Source organism: Myzus persicae, unplaced genomic scaffold (assembly GCF_001856785.1).
Source record: "Myzus persicae strain clone G006 unplaced genomic scaffold, MPER_G0061.0, whole genome shotgun sequence".
NCBI classification, from domain to species: Eukaryota; Metazoa; Arthropoda; class Insecta; order Hemiptera; family Aphididae; genus Myzus; species Myzus persicae.
The window spans coordinates 659,885-680,906 of record NW_019104377.1 but is presented as its reverse complement, the minus strand read 5'-3'; the positions used below and the strand labels follow the sequence as shown (position 1 = coordinate 680,906).

At 34.5% G+C, this 21,022-nt stretch overlaps 1 protein-coding gene across 1 annotated transcript in view; it reads left to right on the top strand.

Moving 5' to 3' along the window:
• Positions 1-20,666, top strand: part of LOC111041723 (vitamin K-dependent protein C-like) — a 52,142-nt gene extending 31,476 nt beyond the window's left edge. Inside the window, exons 8-10 of the mRNA XM_022326105.1 lie at positions 3,101-3,318; positions 12,778-12,974; positions 19,236-20,666. Of these exons, the coding sequence (XP_022181797.1) occupies positions 3,101-3,318; positions 12,778-12,974; positions 19,236-19,400 (580 nt within the window). The 3' untranslated portion in view covers positions 19,401-20,666. The remainder of the gene's footprint in view (positions 1-3,100; positions 3,319-12,777; positions 12,975-19,235) is intronic.
• Positions 20,667-21,022: the final 356 nt, after the last annotated feature.

Below are 21,022 nucleotides of genomic sequence, written 5' to 3'. Positions count from 1 at the left end.
CAAAGTTTAATCTTTGTTAAAATATTTAAACACCCATTATATACCTATATATACAGTATATTATACGTGATATTTATTTAGCATACACATTTGGGGGCAGTACAATTCAGTTTCCAGGGAGACGGTCGACTGCGACGAAATTTACCGGACGTAAAAAAACGTAATGACCGATGAAAGCAAACAATTATTATTAACTTTTTAATTTTACCCAACTGACCCAACGGCCCGCCATCGATGTGCACACTGCTGTGTCCTGCAGCTATTATACCGCTTTTACTACCTGTAGACTCAATATATAAAATACATGACTACGTCATATTATATTGCATGATTCATAAATTTCTATCCGTCTGTAAAGCGACACCCTGTATTGCCACGATATTACAAACGAAACTTATAACGCCTGGAACACCGTACGGCCATTAGAAATAACTGTGCATCGCATTTTTTCACGCACCGACTGCAACTATTTATTACGATGGGATTTTATCATAATATGCGGTATTCTTCGATATAATATGCCCCCGGGACCATATATAGGTACTATATTCGCCCGTATCAGAATAAAAAATGTTATTTGTTTCGTTTCGTTTATCGACTTTCCAAACACATTTGATTAAAACTAATTCTTAAAGTACGTTTCATTACCGCGGTACATTATATACGCATATAGCGTTCCGATCATTTAAATAAATCGGTATACTAGCCGGCCGATCTCTGGTGTTGGCCCATAATTGTAAACATTTTAGCTATGAGAGTAAATACGACCCGCAAAATAAACTAATATTATTAATCATAACAAAATATTGGATCGCATAGGTAGTCGGTCATATCCGGCCCCGATGATTATCGAACTGCCCAGACTCCGATGATTTGGCCGCCGATCGACTTTAGAGCAATACTCGTATTTAAATTACTCTGCGTCGGGGCCGTCATCGAGTTAAGGTTCCAACACGTTTGGGACGTCGCATAATAATTCATGAGATTTGCCAATTATGCGAATTGATTTTGACAACACTCGGGCGTTCATAACATATATATATATATATGCTCCGATACAAAAACTTCCGCGTTCACATTATAAGCTGCAGTAATACAACTAAGCCACTGCGTTGCAATATTTATTTTTTCGACTTCCGCCGAAATCACCGAAGGGAAACGCCCGACCTAAAAACCGGGAGAAAACCTTTACCCACCAATTTATACACACACTCGCTGTCCAGTGGCAGATTTAGAACGGATATATATACGGTTTCCGGGCATACCGTTTGGTCGTACCCGAAAATTCGGATGGCATATAACCTTCGAAGTTTCGAAAAAAAAATTTTGATTTTTCCATGTACAGAGTTCGGGTACACCCATTTCATTTTCAATCTGCATCATCGACACGCATGCGCCGTCGTCGAAATATTATAACTCACAGTGTCGACGACACCAGTACAACTTATTGATAATTTTTAACGAAAAAATAATTTTTTCCCCGTCGATTGGCGGTGGTCTTCATTAAACTAATACGTATATTTAAAAAATGCGAAATTAATCGATTGAGAATTAAAACACGTCACAAAAATGATTGTATTTCCGACGGATTACACAGTGAAACGACGTGCAAACCAAGATAGTAATGTGTTATATACGTACACGTGTTGTTTTTGAGCGCAGATTACTCGAGAAAGTCGTAACGCTATGAGAAATGTATTTTTAACCAAATGAAGAAAAAAATAAAACATGGCAGCCCCAGTGGGACTATTATAATAACCTACGGAGTACCTATAGACGAGTTCGAAAACACAAAACTTATACCGGCATCGTGTTAATACAACCGTCTGGTAACATAACATATTCTGATAATGACGTAATCTCGACCGTAACGCGACGGTACATATAATATATTATAATATTATCGCGATCCACGCGTTATATATATTGTCGTAGGTATGAATGTACGATATTATCTTCAATAGAGCTCGGAAGTTTTTATGTCTATATAACCGACCAAAATAGAAACTCATTATTATAGGAGGACATGTAGGTAGTATATATATATATATAAGGTACACAACGATGACTGATGAGATTAAAGAGGAAAATTTATTAAAATGTATATTTTGCATATGAATGGGTACATTTTAGAGAGAGAGAGAAGAGAAATTTCTTAATTTACCGTGTTTTCGTAATATTTTCGGAAAAAAATGTCTTATTATATTGCGGCGCATTTCAGGTAGGTATACTCAATTATTTAATATGGGTATTTTTTTTTCCCCCCAAAGATTTGCGCAAAGTACCAAAAAGCCAGTTTTCCATCATAATAAATTGATATAATTTTTTTTTTTTTAATTTTTAAATGCCATACTCTTGCAGTTATGACTTGGTATGTTATAATACGCCCTAATGACGTATTATTATTTTCGACTAACCACTTTTTGTTTCGTTTTATTAATGTTAAAGCTGTTATCTTCTATACAACAGTAAAATGCAATGTATATGTGTGTGTTTATGCGATGCCAATCCTGTCGTATTCGTGGTTCTGACATTTTGTGCATAAGTAATCTTACACCCGAGGATATGCACCTCGAAGCCCCGACGTTTATTAAATCTTATATTTTAAAGAGGGGGGCAAAGACACTGGGATTTTTTGGATCGCGAAAAACGAATATTTATTTGTTTGTATAGGGTGGCCACAGTTTGCATAATATGAAAATAAAATAGTATAATTATAATGATTGTCAGTGATTTCAGACCTGTTTTTTGTCACTGGCAACGCTGAGCAGGATCAGCTAGTTTTTAATATAATAATACAAATATTATGTCCGTGTAAAATATACTTCTGTCCGACCCACATAAGCGATACGTTTCTATGATATTATTGTTCGGAACATTTACAGTACAATATCCTGCATAGGTATCATGCACATAATATTATCGATCACGACTTTTAAAGTTCTACGTGACTTCGGAGCTCGGATTTCATGATCGACTTTTTTTTGTTTTTTTTGAACATCTCGGCCGCAATATGTGCAGCGCCCCGTTAAAACTCCGACCACCGAAATGTGACATTAATCAAATGATTATTATTTTTTGTTTTTAATCCGACACGCAGGCGCGACACGCCGATGGACGACTTAATGGTACACTTGGGCGACTACGACCTGACAGCGGACAACGAAACGGAACACCAGGCGCGGAAAGTGTCTCGCGTGCTGTTCCACTCCCATTTCCATCCGTTCCTGTTGGCCAACGACATAGCTCTGCTGCAACTCGACCGGCCGGCCACGGCGAGCGACACCGTCAGGCCCGTGTGCATGCCGTCCGCCGACGGTAAGTAGTGTCAGCGCCGTCGCGTCGTGTGATTCGGGGGGTGGCCACTGGCCTCGGCGTTGGGAGCCGCGAATTCGGATAAAGTCGACTCCGGGGGGGGGGGGGGCACGTTGTAAAGCGACGTTCATATCAAACGGAAATGCATTTTTCATTTTAAATCAAACGAAGGAACTCTGGCGCGGTCGGAACACACGGTGATTATTTTTGGCTACACGTATTAAAAATCTCCGCCGCCGCCGCTGCCGTGCCAACCTATGCCAGGTAATAACGGCTGAAGTGATGGCGAAACCGACGGCAATAAAAACCATCACTGTCTGCTCGCGGTTCCGACGAAAATATATATTTATTGATTTTGGTCTAAGTTTTGTCCGAGAGCCGCACGTGGCCACCCCTGTTGTATGTTAATATGATGATATGTACTGCAGCGAAGGTGGCCAAAAGCGGCTCGTGTCCAAGATTCGTGCGGCTCTCTCGACATAGACTCATGCGGATCGAGTAAGACGTAAACAAATTTTACAAATTTTATAATAAGTAGTGCACGGAGACAAAATTATTTTTTTCGGGGAAACCCGCGAAGGTGGTACAGTAGAGGGGTTTTTATTTGTGTACATGTAGTAGATTTTTATGTTGGTAGGATTGTAACACGCGTTCGTGCATGTGTGGCAAGGATGTGTTACTAAAACCCCGGGTGTGATGGTCACCCATCCGGGAGCTAGCAACGCCGATCGGTAAGTGAACGGGAGCTTTTCCCCAGATTTTTAGAGTACGACCGAACCTCACCGAGCCACAGAATCAACACATTTAATTGGATTCGGTTACATATCTGTAATGCGATAATTGAGAATCTTTTTTCCTGTTCTTGGCTTTTTCACGTTTTTTTGTTATATAATCAGACGTACGATGGATGGTTGTGATTATTCGACGGCGATCGATCGTCTATGATAAAAAACAGAAAAATATTAAATATTATGTTTTTGTAAAATTCAGTGTTATATAAAACAACCTATAACTTACAAATTGGCGGATAACTATTGTTCAAAAACATAAGCATCATTGACTGAGAGAATGAGTGTAGTCGAACAAATGGATTTCTCTGTGACCTTATACATTGTTGATTCACCAAGCACGGCCCCTTTTATCCTTTGATAATGCATTTAATCAAATATTGATTTTTTTAATAATTTCTTAAGTAGATAACTATATACTCATCACTTTAAAGGCGATTTAGTTGTGTATACCACAAGGAATAAATGAGGGTCTTACACATTTTTTTTCTTGTATGAACCATATTATTATTGAAAATTGTCATGCGGAAGGTTTTTTTTGATAATGTTAATGTGCCTAAAATGAAATTCGAACAAATAGTTTTTTAGTTATTAAACTTTGTGATTTTAACTTTAGATTTCAATTCGGCGCAGGATTTTAGTCCAAAATAATGATTTAATAGGAATAGATGTGATAGGTGCTTATAATAAATTAACACTCTTGGATAAGTTATATAAATTATAAAATATTTGTAGAATAATATTAATAATTACTATACAGTTTCCAAATTATCATAGCCATCATATCCAGTTCTAATCTATCAATTATACTTAGTACTTAAACTTTAATAACTGAATGGTTTGAAACATATGCATGAATTACTACATAGTAGTAGGCACTCATTATAGAATTTTGACTTGATTGAATATGAAAAAAAAAATATTTGCTTAACAATTTACATTACAAAAAGAGTAATACACATTTAAAAAAATTAACTTCAATGAACTTTGAATCGCCATCAAGACTGTACTCTTTGGACATTAATTCCTAAGGGTTTTTTTTAAAAATATGTCGAGAAAATATTATTTTAAAATCCTAAGAATAGATCAAATATCATTTATGTCCAGACCTTATTATTCTTGGTCTACATGCGGACAAACAAGGAAAACACAAAATTGTTTCTACCAAAGAAGGAGAAACTAAAAAAAAACAAAATGTCAGTGATCCGGTGCATCAAAATAAAATATTGATCATGTTTTTATTAACAACATGCCCAAAAAAATATAAGCTTTGAAAATATGGTCCTTAAGTATCTTTGTATATCCTCAAAGTCTTTGTGATCGAACTAATTACCATTCAAAATTTGAATTTTCCCCAAAATGTATGATACAGTGTTATAGCACCTTATATTATTATTAAATTGCCAATTCGAATCTGAGGTCATTCCCCGAAAATATTTAGCTTTAGGTACTTTTTGAAAGCTCGGTAATTCGCTATATACTATAAATCATGTCATCATATTATTATTATTATTATTATTATTAATAGAACCTACCAATAATAAATTTTGCTCGTGCCGTGCATTACACCGGATTTTCGTACATATTGCACTTGTCAGTAGTCACACGACGTTTCCAATAATAAACTGCTAATTTCTAATAAATGAAATATGAAACGAACAGTTGTACGCATATGTGTATTACATAAATGATTAATATACTCAAATGAAACGGTAAATTGTTATTCTATTGAACAATAGGTATATTTTGTGGTTTAGTAATCGCTATATTGTATCGACTGACTATTCTAAATGTTTTATTTATTAAATTATTATTTTTTGCGAACTCAAAATCACCATTACAAGCTAACGCTTATAGCTAAACGATGTGTAGCGATAATTTGTTTTGTTTTGTTCGATATGCACATGTTATATTTGGTTACAAAATAAACAATCGCGTACAATAAATATGCTTTATAGACATGCACCGTACGTGATTTACATCTTCTACGAGATATTTTCTATGTTCTACGTGGATTTATATATTTTCCAATGCTCAAAGTTTGTCGCGAGCGTTTCAAAGTCGGGTACACGCGCGTAATGCTGGTAATTCTGGTCGAAACCGCCCGTTTTTCCTCAAGACCGATCGAAAAAAATTCGAATCCGCTAAAGTCGAAATGAAATCGAAAAGTATAATCATATTTGCGCGATGTGACGCGGTACGTTGATTTTTCGACAGTCGTGTGAATTGCGTAAACCGAATGTTGTCTAATTATTTCTCATTGCGTTTCTCGCTAGCTGCAAAACACGTCTGAAGCCACAGGGCGGAATATTACGACGAACAATGATGGATTATAATATGTGGTCGTACATCTCGGCGCAGATAGCGATCCATCGGCTGCAGTACATTTCATACTGGTTGATACGCAGGTATCGTCGGCTGTTCCCCGAACGCCTATAAAACCGTGAAAACCTATATACGTCGGATTTTACGATTTATGTACGCGTGTGCTTTTATTTCGTTTTTTTTTTTATGCGAAAAACATTTTTAACGGCGTTGTTAATGCGCTTTCGCGTGCAGTTAATCCGCCGGAAAATACGCGTACAATAATAATACATTACATCACTGCGATGGGCCGTATACGAGTTTACATCGAGATGGTAAAAATTCCATTATTGTGCTTCGATACAACCCCGAAACGGATCAATTCTGGTGAGCACATTGACCGCGTACAACGCCGAGTTTCCGCGTGAACGTCGCACGGTCGTCGCCGTATACACATATTCATCGTTGTACTCGCGTATGATTTCGGGATTTCCGGTATCAGAGTATTGTCTTGCAGGACTTACAAAAATTATTACACCGGAAATCGTGGTCAGAAAACCACCGTACGAACGTGTGTAACCGTTTTGAACGTTTATTGTGGCCGACTGTTAAAGCCGCGTAGTGGCTGCAGTATATTATATAGTGCAGCGGTTCCCAAACTTTTACGACCACGGCACCCTTAAAAAATTGTGTGTGTTTCGCGGAACCCTAATGTCTATTCCAACTCAACTACAATTTTTCTAAATAAAAAAATGAAAATCAATTCTCTAAACTCTCAAGTCTAAATAATATTTTAATGATACTGTTAATGACTTTTCATTATTAAACTTAGTTTAAAAAAAAATTTTCAATCAAAAATATTTTAAATAACAAACATTAAATAAACATAATTTTCTCAATAGTCTCATACATCTGGTGGAATCCTTGACATAGTCCCACGGAACCTTAAGGTTCCGCGGAACACACTTTGGGAAACGCTGATATAATAGTGAGTGCGTAATATTGTAGTGTGCGCTCATGATGCACGATACACCCCCTCCCCTCTCCGGATATGCGATACGATAACGCATTTGATGTATTGAACGCCGCGCAAAATCCTATAAAATCTGAACGAATTCGTTATTAATTGGAACAATATTATTACGGGGGTGAACGCGCTTGGTGAATTATCCCAGCTGTATAATACAATATTATAATTATATATACGTCGATAATCGAGACGACTCGGCATAGATAATCATAATAATATGTACTCAGGCAGTGTCCATAATGTCCGCGCGGGCCAGCGTCGACTTGTTTGTAACGTGTAAAAAATCAATGGTATCTACAGCCACTTTTTTCCAACTGTATATTTCTGCAATAATCGGAAGTATAGGGCCAGCCGCTGCATTGTGGTTAAACATTTTTTTTTTTTGTTCGTCTCATTCATCGCGCAATATCAGTAAGTACCTATATACATTTTGAGGAAAACCCGAGACCAGAGATAATATAATATGATGTGCATATTGCGTACACCATATTTATAATTTATTGCAATCTACTATTATACACTTATACGGCGTATCCGATGTATTTTCAGTTTCGGTTTTTACATATTCTGGACACTAAAATGTATATCAATCGCGCTTTTTCCTTTACGTCTCGATATTATTTTATGCCTATCTGTCCCACATAATACCGTGCCGCGGTATTGGAATATTTTTATTCCGTGTTCAAAATTTAGCTTATATCCTGAGGGTTCGTGCAACCAACAACTGACATGGTAATGCATCACGAATCGTAACTGATAAATTACGATCCAGGACTAAACAAAATAGCGATAGAGGATTATAGTGCATTGTAATATATTATTGATTCATTAAATTAAAATATCGAATGATACACAACGCCATATACACCGGTCACCACATCATAACCACTACATTAACGCCTATACATTGTACAGTAGACCAGTTTCGTTCGGTGATTACGCCAATGCTTCAAATATCACCATCATCGGTCTTAGTCGTTTTTGATGATGAGCATCACAATGGCTAATTTCAATCGACATTTTCGGTAGTACGTATAAATTATCTCAACGCGGTCAGAAAATGGATTCGTTGAAAAATTGCGTCTGCACATCTACAACCGTGACGGCGGCGTGACACTCATGTGGGGCCGTGTCGATCTCGATGAAAATCCGTTGGTCGTGTTTGCAGTACATACTCATACTGTGTCACGTCGTCGAGATGCACGTACACACACACACGCACACACGCGCGCATTATATTGAATAAAATATAGGCATTATATATTATTGATATACGTCTCGCCGTCGTCGTCGTCGTCAACATGTGGCAAGAAATATAACAACTGGCGGGTCTGATCAATACCATCACTCACTGCTCGTGCACGTATATAATACTAGCTGAATTATCCGACTCCGCCCGCGTGGAGTTTTGTTTTTTCATATTTACAATAATATATCCCCTATATAGCTTCTCTGAACAATTTTCATCCACACGACGGACGAAAAGGATGGGTTGCAGGTGGCCGGAAACCCGCGGGCCGCCATGAGCCCGTGCCGCGCAGCACAATACGTATTGGCGATGAATAATAATATTATAATTGTTAATCACTCCACTAAAACGCGACATTTTTGAAAATCCCTTCTCGTTGCGCGGCAAAAATACGAGAAGAACCTCTGTTCCGAATTTCAAGTTCGTACGTTGTCGTAATTTTTTGAGTTACAGCGATCAGTTAGGTTAGAAGAAAAATTAGAAGTTAGAAAAATAACACGTTAATACGCTAATCGTTATATTGGATTAATATTTTGTTTCATTGATTTCGAATTTGTAGAGCCTATTAGCGTTATCCAGGAGACACCACGAGGAGGTTGACTCTTATTTTTAGTTCACGTCCGTAATCACAAAAAATATAATAATCTTAAGAAGATATTGCAGCCGATTGTAAATCCAAATCGGAACTGAGCGTTGAAACGTTAAAAATATTTGTTAGCTTCGTAAACCTTACAAAGATAGTAAATCGTTTTTGTTTATCATCGCGATAACCTATTGCGATTGGCAATATTAGCGTGCGCACCCCGGGATAGTCGAATTGCACTTATTACCTACAAATGAATGGTCGAATTGCACTTGGATTGAAAAAAGGTAATGGTCGAACTGCACTCAGGTAAAAAGCAGTTAGTGGTCGAACTGCACTCGTTCAAAAAAAAAAAAATTAAAATGGAAAACCCGTTAAAAATATTGTGAAGAAAAATATTAATGATGGTGTTAAATGGCGTGGTACCTATCGTGATTGTCTTTCAAAACTATATCTAGATGAATTTTCTAAAGTAATTTTTCGGTCTGAATTGATATACATATTCGTGAAGAACCACTTAATTTACCTCGGAGAATGATTTCAAATTCAGCAAAGAAAAAAAACCTTCAAATGCATGATAATTTTATTAAAATATTTTTTTGAGCCCAAGTGCAGTTCGACCATTATCTTTTTTAAACCCAAGTGCAATTCCACTAAAATAAGTGCAATTCGACCATACCCGCGCACCCAAACGCGTGTTGTGTATTTACGTGTACCCAAATGTGTTCTACATTTGCAGGTAAAAATAATGCCATGTACCCAAAAGTGCTGCACCCCTTATATTATACACATTACATCGTATGTTGGTGTATGCCGCATATACAGTTGCAGCGGTGGCCCGTCCGGAATTGTTGGTTTGCATCATCCGCCAGTGCTCGAAATGGGAAACAAATATTTTTATTTTTTTTAGACGAACGCTGGTCGCGCAATGTCTACGGGCTAAAAATCAACGTACAGTAATCTTTTATGACAGCTGATAATGTTTTCACAGTTGTGTGTCCCCACCCGCCAGTGTCGATAAACAATACAATTTATTTGTGCGTTTAAAGAAATTCGGGGTCACATAAAAACGCATTTCACAATAGTTTTGTTTGTTGCTTTATAGGTATAACCTCACTCGCCATATTTTTTGGTGAAATTGTAATTATCAATATATACCATTCGAGTATATTATACTATGGTTGGGTGCCACGCACGATAATTGCAATTATCTTTGACCGTAAGACATTAAATATGCCGACGGATCATGCAGTTGAAAAAGTAATATCTGCAGATTTTCGCTCTAAAATCTAAATTCTAATCCCTCCGATTCACCGATTCAGAGTTCAGTTCTACACTGCCGGGACGATGGAAATTCGTCGTCAATTTCGTGACAAACGTAACGCTGAAGAAAATGTTAGATTTTTGAATACTATTCACGCTTAAAATAATTATCGTTCACTGTTTGTTGACGGTTATTCCGACTAAAACTTTTGTAAACACCACAATAAGATGCATTTGCGCTTTGTGCATACAAGGAGCTTGTTTAAATCAATATATGTATTGTGCGTCTATACACACAAATAACGAACGGAATAATTTCGTACTTTTAATTCAAACAAGCAGCGTGTTGTTACGTTAAAATAATAACGTGTCATTAAGTGGTAGTGGTGTAGTAATAAAACCAGTAGCCATACAAGACCTTCGGATATAGTTCGTTTAAAATTACTAGGTAGGTACTCGGAACAAAAATCATTTAAGTCTATTTTTTGGTTTTAGAAAAATAAATACATATTGTATCGTACATTGTGTTTGTGTCGTTTAAACTACGCGTGCGTATAACAACTGGATATAATTAACACGGGAAAAGGAAGAATATACTGCGGTACACACTAATCTCTTGCTATTTAAAAAAACTAAAAAACCGACCCGAGACAATATAACGAGTGTTCCGTGTCGGATGAATCGCCTTGCGGTATTATCAAATACCATGCCATAAAAACGTAGATAATAATACGACTTTATATTGTAATATATCTATTTAGTATTATTATAGTAGTGCCCTGTAACTTAGACCTTAGTACCATCGCTTTCGCACACGCCGAACTATGGGTACAATATATAATATATATTATACAGGGTGATTTCCCAAGCATGATATTTTTTTCTTCAATAATCTAGTTGTTCAGATTCAGATTTTTTTTTTTATAATTTTTAAATATACCTTAAGACTATATTTTCAAATTCTCGAGATTTTTTGCACTACTTAAAGAGTGTGCTGTGGAAATACAAACTTCTGCTTTCTAATGACAACGTCCCTCTCTATTCAACCATAAATTATACAGTATATAATTTTTCTGAAATTGTTTGACGTATCAAAACCAAAATTCATACAAGCAGTTTTTGAGTTATTTAATTTTGTGTTCTAATGATCGGAGGTCCGTCGTAATGAGTTTATGAGATGTGGGGGCTATGGTGATTTCAAAATTATAGTCATTAATATTAATGTACCGATATTAATAATTTGTAAAAAAAAAACGGACCAAGTATAATGCATACTAGATACAATTATAAGTCTATTTTATATTTGTAAAAAACCAGTTTTGAGGACTGTTATTACAAACTCCTTATTACAAACTTTTTAATGACTAAAAAACTACATATTCAAATTTGAAATGTGGTACATCAAAAAAAAATATCCACTAATTAATTTACAGTTGTAGTGCGGGGTTCTCATTTGAAAAACAGAAGTTTTTATCACCACAGGACAAACAAAGTTGTAAAAAAAATCTCGGATTTTAAAATATGGTATTACCTACTCTTTGAGTATACTTAAAAATGCCAAAAATCAGAATTTCAATAAATTCATCATTAAAGGAAAACACGGGGGCGAGCATCCTGTTTGGCGAATCACCCTGTACCGGCGATTGTAAACTGCGCCCGAGTTTTTATCAAGAGTAAAAAGGTGACATGTAAACTGCGCCCGGGTAAAATTACAGGTAAAATACTTAATTCGTTGAAGCCATATATATAATTTGAATAATTAAAAATATAATAAAATTTTAAAAATTAAAATAATTATAAATATTACAAATAATAACATATGGTGGATACATATTCATCAATTGGAAAATAAAATGTCTGTGATATACTTGAAAAAGTACACAATCGTCAAACATAGAGGAGACTTTGATAAGTGAAAATTTAATAAGTTAGTAAGTCGGGCGCAGTTTACATTATATACCTTTTAACATAGATAACATTTCGGGAGCAGTTTACACTGTACCTTTTCAACTGAGATAAAAATTCGGGCGCAGTTTGCAAAAAAAAAAAAAGGTCATCTGGGCGCAGTTTACGTATGCCCCCCTGTACTACACACGCATATAATGATGACGTGCTGTGCAACACAGCCTACACTTCTGCCGTATATGGTGTCTTTTACGCGTATAATAATATATTATCATCGCATCATCATCATCATGTACTGTAAAACTTTTTCTATATATTTTCATGTGCACGAATACACCAGGCGACTCGTATGTGGGCCAAAAAGGCACGGTCGTGGGATGGGGGATCACTGCGTTCCCGACGGGCGACCCTAGCCCCACGCTGCAGAAACTCTCCGTGGAAGTCCTGTCAAACTTCCAGTGTTCCCGCGTCATCGACGACCACGTAGGGCTGGGCATGCTGTGCGCCGCCGCGCCGTCGTTGCAAGGGACGTGCTTCGTAAGTATATATAGTCGACGGACAACGACATATTCACGGCATAATAATAATAATAATAATAATAATAATAGTTATGACATCGTATAACGCTCAAAGACAATACATCAAATTCGGCACTGTGTGTGTGTGTGTGTGTGTGTGTGTCGGACCACTCGGACCGTTGCATAACCGGAAATTCGTCAGATTACAGCGGTGACAATAATTAATAGTGAACGGTCACAAACAAAAATTAAGGTAGGGTTGATATTCGTTGATAATCGATCGATAATAATAGCCGACTCATCCCTCCTATAACAAAATAATAATATTTTTATCAAATATATTGTCATCATAGTTTGTTGAAATAACAACATCGATAGCGTGTGCCAAAATTATAGGAGAAGTAATAATTATGGAGGGGATTATAAATTATAACCGTCCATTGAAGATGGTCGTAAGAAATCGTGACCGGTCTGTAACCAAAGTGATCGGTTAGTAAAAGGAATTTCTTTTTTTTTATCACCGATTCCAATTTTTAAAGGGAAATAGTCACCGATTACAAGTGACGAATTTCTGGGTAATATAAGACTGCACGTCACGATAAAAGCAGTGTTGTAACGCAATTTTTGCGTCCGGAAGCGTGTACATAATATTATATTTGCATAATATTTTTATCAGTAGGTCTGTTAAAAATAGCCATTATGTGTTTATGCGTATCGGACGCTCCGATCCGACGAGTTTGGAGTGATTACGATTATATTATTAGCAGAGTTTTACTCAGATTTTTTTTTCATCGAGTAGGAATTTGGAACATTTTTCATCGTACGCTGCAGGGTGATTCGCCAAGCATACTTGCCGTCATTTTTTCCTTTAATAATGAATTTGTTCGAAGTCTGATTTTTGGAATTTTTAAATATACTTCAAGACCATATTTTCAAATTCTCGGGATTGTTTATACTACTTGAGGCGATACAAACTCCTGTTTTAAAAATATAGACCTCCCTTTCTACTGTAAAATATTTATTAGACAATTGCATTGAAAATTTTGATGTACTCAATTCAAAATCGCGAAAGAGTAGTTTCTCAGCATTTAAAATAACAAAATATTTACACTAAAAATAATAGTCTTTAAAAATGATTTTACAAAAATATAAAATAGATGTAATATTAGATTTGGTATTATTTTATTTTATGTATTTACAAATTATAAACATTGATAGATAAATATTAATTACTAATATTTTAAAACCACCATATAATCTCGCATATATCTTCTAAACCCATTATCGTGGTCTTATTATCCATAGTACTCAAAGCTGAGACGGTCAAGAGTTACTCATATGAATTATGATTTTGATACGTCAACAGTTTGGTAGAAAAGGGGGGGGGGGGTTACATTTGAAAAATAGAAGTTTGCATTTCCACATGCCACTTTAGTAGGTACCTAGAATATAAGAAATCTGAAAAATATGATCTTTAAGTATAGACATATTTAAAAATTCAAAAAATTAGATTTTGAAGAACTGCACCGTCGAAGGAAAAGAGGAGGCCAGCATGCTTTGCCTTTATACACAAATTACATGCACTATCTATAGTGCCTATACAAGTATTTTCAAAAATAAAATGCATACCTATCACCTACATCGACGATTTTTTGTTTAAAAAATATTTTCTCACACAATCACACATTATGTTAAAGGGCTGATTAAGTATAGATAATAATTATTTAACACTTTGATTGTTTTTTATGTTTATTTTCACTCGCAATTCAATGATACAATTTTGGCTCATCGATATGTGCGATGGCTTCGATAAAATCTACCAATGAGCTCGTGTACACATGCAGATGGACTCGCTGCTCCCATCATTTTAATATGCAAATAATATTTTTTGTTCAGCGTAATAATAATATTTTAATGACGATGATAAGCGCATAAATGTATGAACGTTATTAGTGCGCATATATTATAACGTCGGGACCCGAATACCCAATAATAATCGTCACACGATGTGTATACCTATGGGTAGGTACCGTTTTGACAATACACGACACACTCAATAATTCCGAATAACAGAACCGTCATTGCGGAATGTCCCGCGACAAAATACGACTGTTGTCCGACGAAACAATATTAAATGCCCTCGATCGTCTCGCACGCACGCCCATTGTTTTATGCTTATTATTATTATTATTATTATTATTATATTATAACATTCGTACATAATATTTTCGTTTCCGATCCGGCCACTCGCGGTTTTCTGTGTATACAAACACGATGACGCCCAAAACCCCTAATTTTGTATAATTTATCGAGTGGTGTTTATATTGTGTTTGATGTGCGTCGACACACACGTCCGGCGTGGTTTAGTATTTACATAACGACGTTTTTATTCAAATTCTATTTGCGATTAACAGCAAAATGTGTGAACGTGAGCATATATATATATATATATATATATATATATATATGTCTAGGTACCCTCCTGTTATTGTTTATGATGTACAGGGTGTTTCCTGGCCGACTTTGGCCTAATTTTTTTTTTTAGTAATTTTAACACTCTTGATTGTTTGATACTTCAGTTGCGACGGATTAAACGTCTTTTTTTTTTCTTTTTTTTTTTTTAACGATACGTACGAATAAAACAAAATTAAGAATCCAAAGACCTGGGGGTTCGAGACGAAAAAAAGTTATTTACAAACGCAGTGAGATGGCCTCAATATGTACAAACCTACTTATTTGTCTTCCCAAATAAAGCTATTGCGTGTATACAACTCGCAACTGAGCATACCTACTGACGTTTTCAATGAATATCATTTGTGTAATATATTTCAGTAAAGAACATATATTATAGCCAATATGACGCTGAATGTGTATCCAATACTGTTGTGACGGATTTTATTGATTTTTTTACGAAGAAACTACGATGAACATCATAATATGACCGTTTAGTTTATATATCGAATGTATTTCTAACTAAATATGACCTTACCCGATTAAAAAATATATAGTATAATAATAATTTAAACGATATACTGTTATAAAGTGTTGTTATGTGTTTCGAAAATTGATTTAAACAAAAACCAAGGTTAGATAATACAACTCCAATATCTACAAAATCGAATCATCGGGAATTTCAATAACTTTAACAAAGTTATATAGATTCTTAAATATGTAATTACTCACTTCACTTATAATTTGATTAATCTGAAAGAATTTATGTTCGCAACTTTTCAATTTCATAAAAACAGTTTGATATTACACTTTTAAATTAAAAGTAGGTTTTTTTGTAATAAAATACAATACAGTATTAATGAAAAAAATAAAGTTAAGTTAAAAAGAAACCACTTTGAGACGCTTTAATATTGACTTATAAAGTATAAAAAAAAGGTATATTAAATAATATGTATATTTCTTTTTTAATATATAGTATTAAATAGTTTATTACACCAATTTTGATTTAAATATTTCAATAATATTTCTTAATATGAAATCTTCACTCCAAAAATATAGAATTTTGTTTAATACGGCTATCATAACTTAAAAGTTAAAACAATATAAAAGTTTTTTTTTATGTCATAAACTTATAAAAGTATAACACACATATATATATAATATATATATGTATATGAATATTTTTATAAAATATCAGGCTATAATAGCTTTATAACAACCCGGCTTATACTGACTCCCAATCCAATCTATAGGTATTACCTATTACAGTTCGCCAGTATACGCACACTTAATTAATTAAAATTATTTCAATTTCAGGGTATTTTGTGCTATTTCGCAATCCACAAATATAATAAAATATTCGAGTGTTTCACACGAGGGTGTAACTGTAACAAAATAACAAAATGTAATATAGAACATAAAATAATTAGCGAGCAAAAAAAGTTTGTGTATTTTAATTTTTAATTATACAAGAGAATTTTTAATTGCATTAAATCCCACTAGTTTGTTCCATACTCCCATGGCTATTGATTTATAGCTTATAGGTTCAATTTTCATTTAAAATTTGATTCCTTAACACTACTGTTGGTAATCCAAGGATGAACCATTCAAATCACGATTTTTCAACAAAAAAAAAACATTTTTCCCGCCCCTTGCTACACATTATTTTATATTTTTAATTAACACATATTTGATACACATGATATACTTAAATATTTCATATTTTTCTTCTAAATACACGTGTTTATATAACATGAATGTATTTTATTTGTTCATTTTGTTTAATGTATTATTTATGTTTAAAAATTACCATTTTAGTATCTAGTATAAAAAATGTAATTCGTTTCTTTTTTTTCGAGATTTTTCGTAGAATACATTAATGTTGTTCTTATTAATTTATGTATAATTCTTCCTTATAAAATAACTTTTGCAATGAAATTACTTTTATAATTTATTCTGCTTTAGCAAATTAGTTATTTCACTTTTTTAAATATTCATTTTCAAATTCAAATATTCAAAATATTATTCATGCGATTGTAAACACAAGTATAGGTACCTACCTATTCAAACTCCATTGTACATAGTTTACGAATATAAATATTAAAATATTTGGGTGCCATCATACTGTATAAAGTGTCAAGTATGTCGTACGATCCGTTCATTTGACTCATATTTATTTCAGTATACAAAGTACTTGACGTACTTGTTCGTAAAATGTAAATACTAATAATAAACAACACGATATACATGGTACGCCATGTACTAGTTAAAATATTTACTCAAAACAATTTCGATATTTTACAGAACAAAATATTTTTTTAATATTTACCATAAATCATAATGTATTATATTTGTTTCAAATACATACCCTTTGAACGATTGAAGTTCTAAAATATATCTGCTACAAAAGGTTGTAAGCACCCCTTTGAACACTTTGAGTTACTTGTTATTTTTATTTTCAACACGTTTTTTTTTCACTATGCTGTGCTACATTATACGCTATCCGCAGTTCTGAATTCGGTACCTTTCTATAATATAGCGCTAAAGATACCTCGTACTTACACATATCATATAGGACATAGGGCTTGCGGGCACAGAGTTTTCCGGAGCGGCACGAGTTCACTTCAAACCGTTTTCTAGTTTTTCTAACCGGAGTCGAATATCCGCTCGGTACCAAATTATTGAGCTTTACTTCGGGTCTCGCAACCTCAACTTATTTATGTAACCACGTGTAGAGTACACCCATCATAAACAATACAATATAATTAAAACCGTCTTGCTCGGCTGCACTATATATTGTTGTACAAATTATGTGTAGATTTTTTTTGATCTCTTCTCTAGACCTGAAGTAAAGTAAAAAAGCAGGTCTTTGAAAAAAAAAAACAATTAAAGAGCGCGTGGTTACATTTTTGTTTGGTTAGAGGTGCACCTGAAATGAGGGGTGTGGTCGCATTGCACTTGGGTTCAAAAAATATAATGATCGAACTGCACTCGGGCTCAAAAAGGGTATTCCAACAAAAATATCACACATTTGAAGCGTTCAGAAAACACTCATTTTCCTTCCCACTCACAGACTTAGGACTGACAATGATTTAATCGTTGGCACGGTTAAAAATGATTGTTTTATATATTATATGCTATTGTCCATTATGTTATTATAATATTATAAACATGTATTGAATCATCAAATATTACTGTCATTAAAATAACTTTTTTTTCATTTTTATCATTTTTTATAATAATAACGAAGTGCATTCAAAAACTCTAACCTGGTAAATGGTAATACGCTTTCGAGCGTATGAGTCAATATATTTTTCAATATCATAAATTTTTTTCTGGTACCTTGTAGTTGAAAGTGTTGTGTCAGTATTCTGAATCAAAGTATCTACATTTGTAATTGTTTTTAAACATCGACAAATACAAGTTTTTTCAAAAAAGTACATCGTTAAAAATATTTACTTATCAACTAAAATAGTAACTCGATTCTTGAACAGCGTGGTTTTCCGGGACAGTCGACATAAAATCTCATCTGCTTAAGATTTTTAGCATTTTAACTCCTCCTTTTGAACGGGCGTAGTTCACTACTGCCTGCTTTGCACACGAGTGCAGTTCGACCATTACCTTTTTTCTACACCCGAGTGCTGCAATATTGGACCATTTCTTTTTTTTGAGTAACAAGTGCAATTCGACCTGCCCGGAAATGAGATGTCCACGCCCGGCGACAATGCGTCTCTATACCCAACAGGTTTTAACCTTGCTGCGGGTTGTTTAGGTGCCTGTAATCCGTTTCAAAAACAGTGACGTCACGTGTGTGTTTGCTGCATTGCAGGGCGACAGCGGAGGACCTCTGACCGTGGAACGAGACTCGGGAAGGCACGTTTTGATCGGTCTGGTGAGTTATGGCGTGACGGGCTGCGCCATCAAACCGGCTTTTCCTGACCTGTACACCAGAATATCGGAGTACGCCAAATGGATTGACGTCAGCACCTCGTAGTGATGACAATAATGACGGTAATGATTGCGATGGTGATGATGATATAGTAATATTGTGACGATGACGATAATACGGCCATACAGTACCAGCCACGGTTGTCGAGCACACAGTTTTATACAAATATTATTATTATTATTATTATTATTATTATTATTATTATTTACAACGACAGACGACGTCGTAATAACAATAACGTTATTGTTTCGGTGGACATGGTCAGTCGTCGCAGTCCAAGAACACATATTAATATGCGGGTAATAAGCACCACCTCACACATAATATGATGTATTTATTAAATCATGTTCACTATATTATTATATTTTTTAGTATTTATAATATTTTATTTGATTTGAAATATCGTTGTTGTCACTTGTGCGAGTATATGTACCTAGGTAGTCATCAGCTATCATAAGTGAACTATTATATTATATTGTACGTATTACCAGTCATCGCGTCCGCCGCCGTCTTCTGCCCTATATAATAATAATACGACGTATTGCGTGATTTATTATTTTTGTCCAGACGTGCACGTGTGCCACCGCCATCTCGACCGCATAATTACACATTATATGCATTCTAAACGTTCATTAACATAATATTATTTCTACGATTTTTTAAGGTCCAAAAAACAGACGTCGTCGTCGTCCGTTTAAAAACACTTCGCAGCAAACATCACATTATTATAATACCGTATAGCGCTCGTGTTTAAATTAAAACATCGTGCGGTGTTATGCACGCCGACGGATAACTGCGTATCGATCATGTGTTATTTCGGAGTTTGTGCTAAAACAATGTCTCGAGCATTAATAACGCATTCGGAAACCGATGAAATTACATTTTACACGTCTGACGAGTGAAAATATTAACTCTGTAAAGTTTGACAGCTCGCAATATTTTTCGTAACCTCGAGTCCGTAAACATTATTATTTTCGGGCTTTAACAAAACACCGTATCGAACATAAACGTTACATATGTGCGTATTATTATCCGTGTTGTAAATGTTGCGAGTAAAATCAATTCATTTTCCTGTTAATCTTTATTTATTGTTCAATTAATTGTCGAGTATATATGTACCTATTTTAATAATTTAACCATTTTAGACTTGAATTGTGAATTGTATTTAGAGTGTGTAGAACGGGAAACCGCTTTTATAATTTGTTTAATTCTTGTATGCCTATTAACGTATTCACAAACAGAACGATTGAAATTAACTTTTTATTATAAGACAATTATTTGTACTCGAGATAAAAATGTAATAATATTAGTTTTAATTGTACAATAGATTATGTGTATATATATATATTATATCATAATAAACTAATAATAAAGGCATTGTGTGTTTACCTAATATTAGTTATAAAACAATGCTACTAATGATGATTAAACATGTGTAAGCACCACATGAATACTGACTATTAGTAATAGTGCAGTGACTGTCATTTTGTATAAAAGTTTTTTTAAAAATTATATCTTAGGTAAGAGTAAAAAAGTTTGTATGTCTAAGAACGAAGTTCAAGAAATAAAATAATTTTTTGTATCGTTATTCGTGTTTAAATAGTAAGATATTTTGTGAAAATCTAAAATTACGAGTGTCAAAATTTTAAAAATTAAATTGCTGATTA